The 725-nt window shown below is 70.5% G+C and overlaps 1 protein-coding gene across 4 annotated transcripts in view; it reads right to left on the reverse strand.

Moving 5' to 3' along the window:
• The window catches only part of DBN1 (drebrin 1), a 19760-nt gene that overhangs the window by 10532 nt on the left and 8503 nt on the right, over nucleotides 1-725 (reverse strand). For 2 of the 4 annotated variants that reach the window (XM_019506030.1, XM_019506028.1), the window contains exons 8-9: nucleotides 605-667; nucleotides 375-489 (exon numbers count right to left, since the gene is read on the reverse strand). In XM_019506030.1, the coding sequence (XP_019361575.1) occupies nucleotides 375-489; nucleotides 605-667 (178 nt within the window). Of the gene's footprint in view, nucleotides 1-374; nucleotides 490-595; nucleotides 668-725 lie in introns of all 4 variants that reach the window. The other 2 variants (XM_019506029.1, XM_019506027.1) reach the window with 1 other exon arrangement.

The following is a 725-nucleotide window of genomic DNA, read 5'->3' on the forward strand; positions in this document are numbered from 1 at the left end:
ATCTCAGAGCCATGGCCCCCTGCTTCCTCTGCTGCCCAAACCCAGTCCACCGCACACGTCTGCTCCAGCCAGAAACCAGCCCCGCTGCACACACCTGTCCCGCAGCACTGCACACGCCTGCCCCACTCGTGAATCAGTCCCCACTGCACACGCACCAGCCCTCTCCCAGCGGGCCATGCCATGCCCTGCCCCTCACGCTCGAATGTCACCCGTCGCCCAGGCCCTGCGGCACACGCCTGGCCCTACAAGCCCCATCCCCACCCGCACTTGTCGCCCCAGCCTGATGCGCAGCCCTGGCCCCCACCAAGCCAGGCCCCGGCACTCACCTGCCCCCAGCCCCTCCCCCAGCATGGCGGTGGCACCAGGGGCCTCACCTGTCCTGTGGCCGAGCAGGGACACGGTGTCCAGGCTGCCCGAGGCCACGCGCTCCTGCTGCTTGAAGAACTCGCGGGGGTTGTCGGGACGCTGTGCGATGATGGCGGCTGCCTCCTGGGGGGGTGGGGGGAGTGAGTGGCCACAATCCCCCGGAACCGCCCCCCAGCCCAGGGCAGCCCCCCCCCGCACCCCAGCCCCGTCTCCAGTGCAGCCCAAGTACCGCAGTCACCTCCACCTCCGACTCCGACTTCTTGAGCTGCTGCCCCTCCTCGTCCTCCTCCTCCTGGTCCCCCTGCAAGGAAGGAGGCAGGTGAGGCCAGCCTGGCCCCGGGCAGCCCTGCAGGCAGCGC

Source organism: Gavialis gangeticus, unplaced genomic scaffold (assembly GCF_001723915.1).
Source record: "Gavialis gangeticus isolate Ggan-Ray unplaced genomic scaffold, GavGan_comp1, whole genome shotgun sequence".
Taxonomy (NCBI): Eukaryota; Metazoa; Chordata; order Crocodylia; family Gavialidae; genus Gavialis; species Gavialis gangeticus.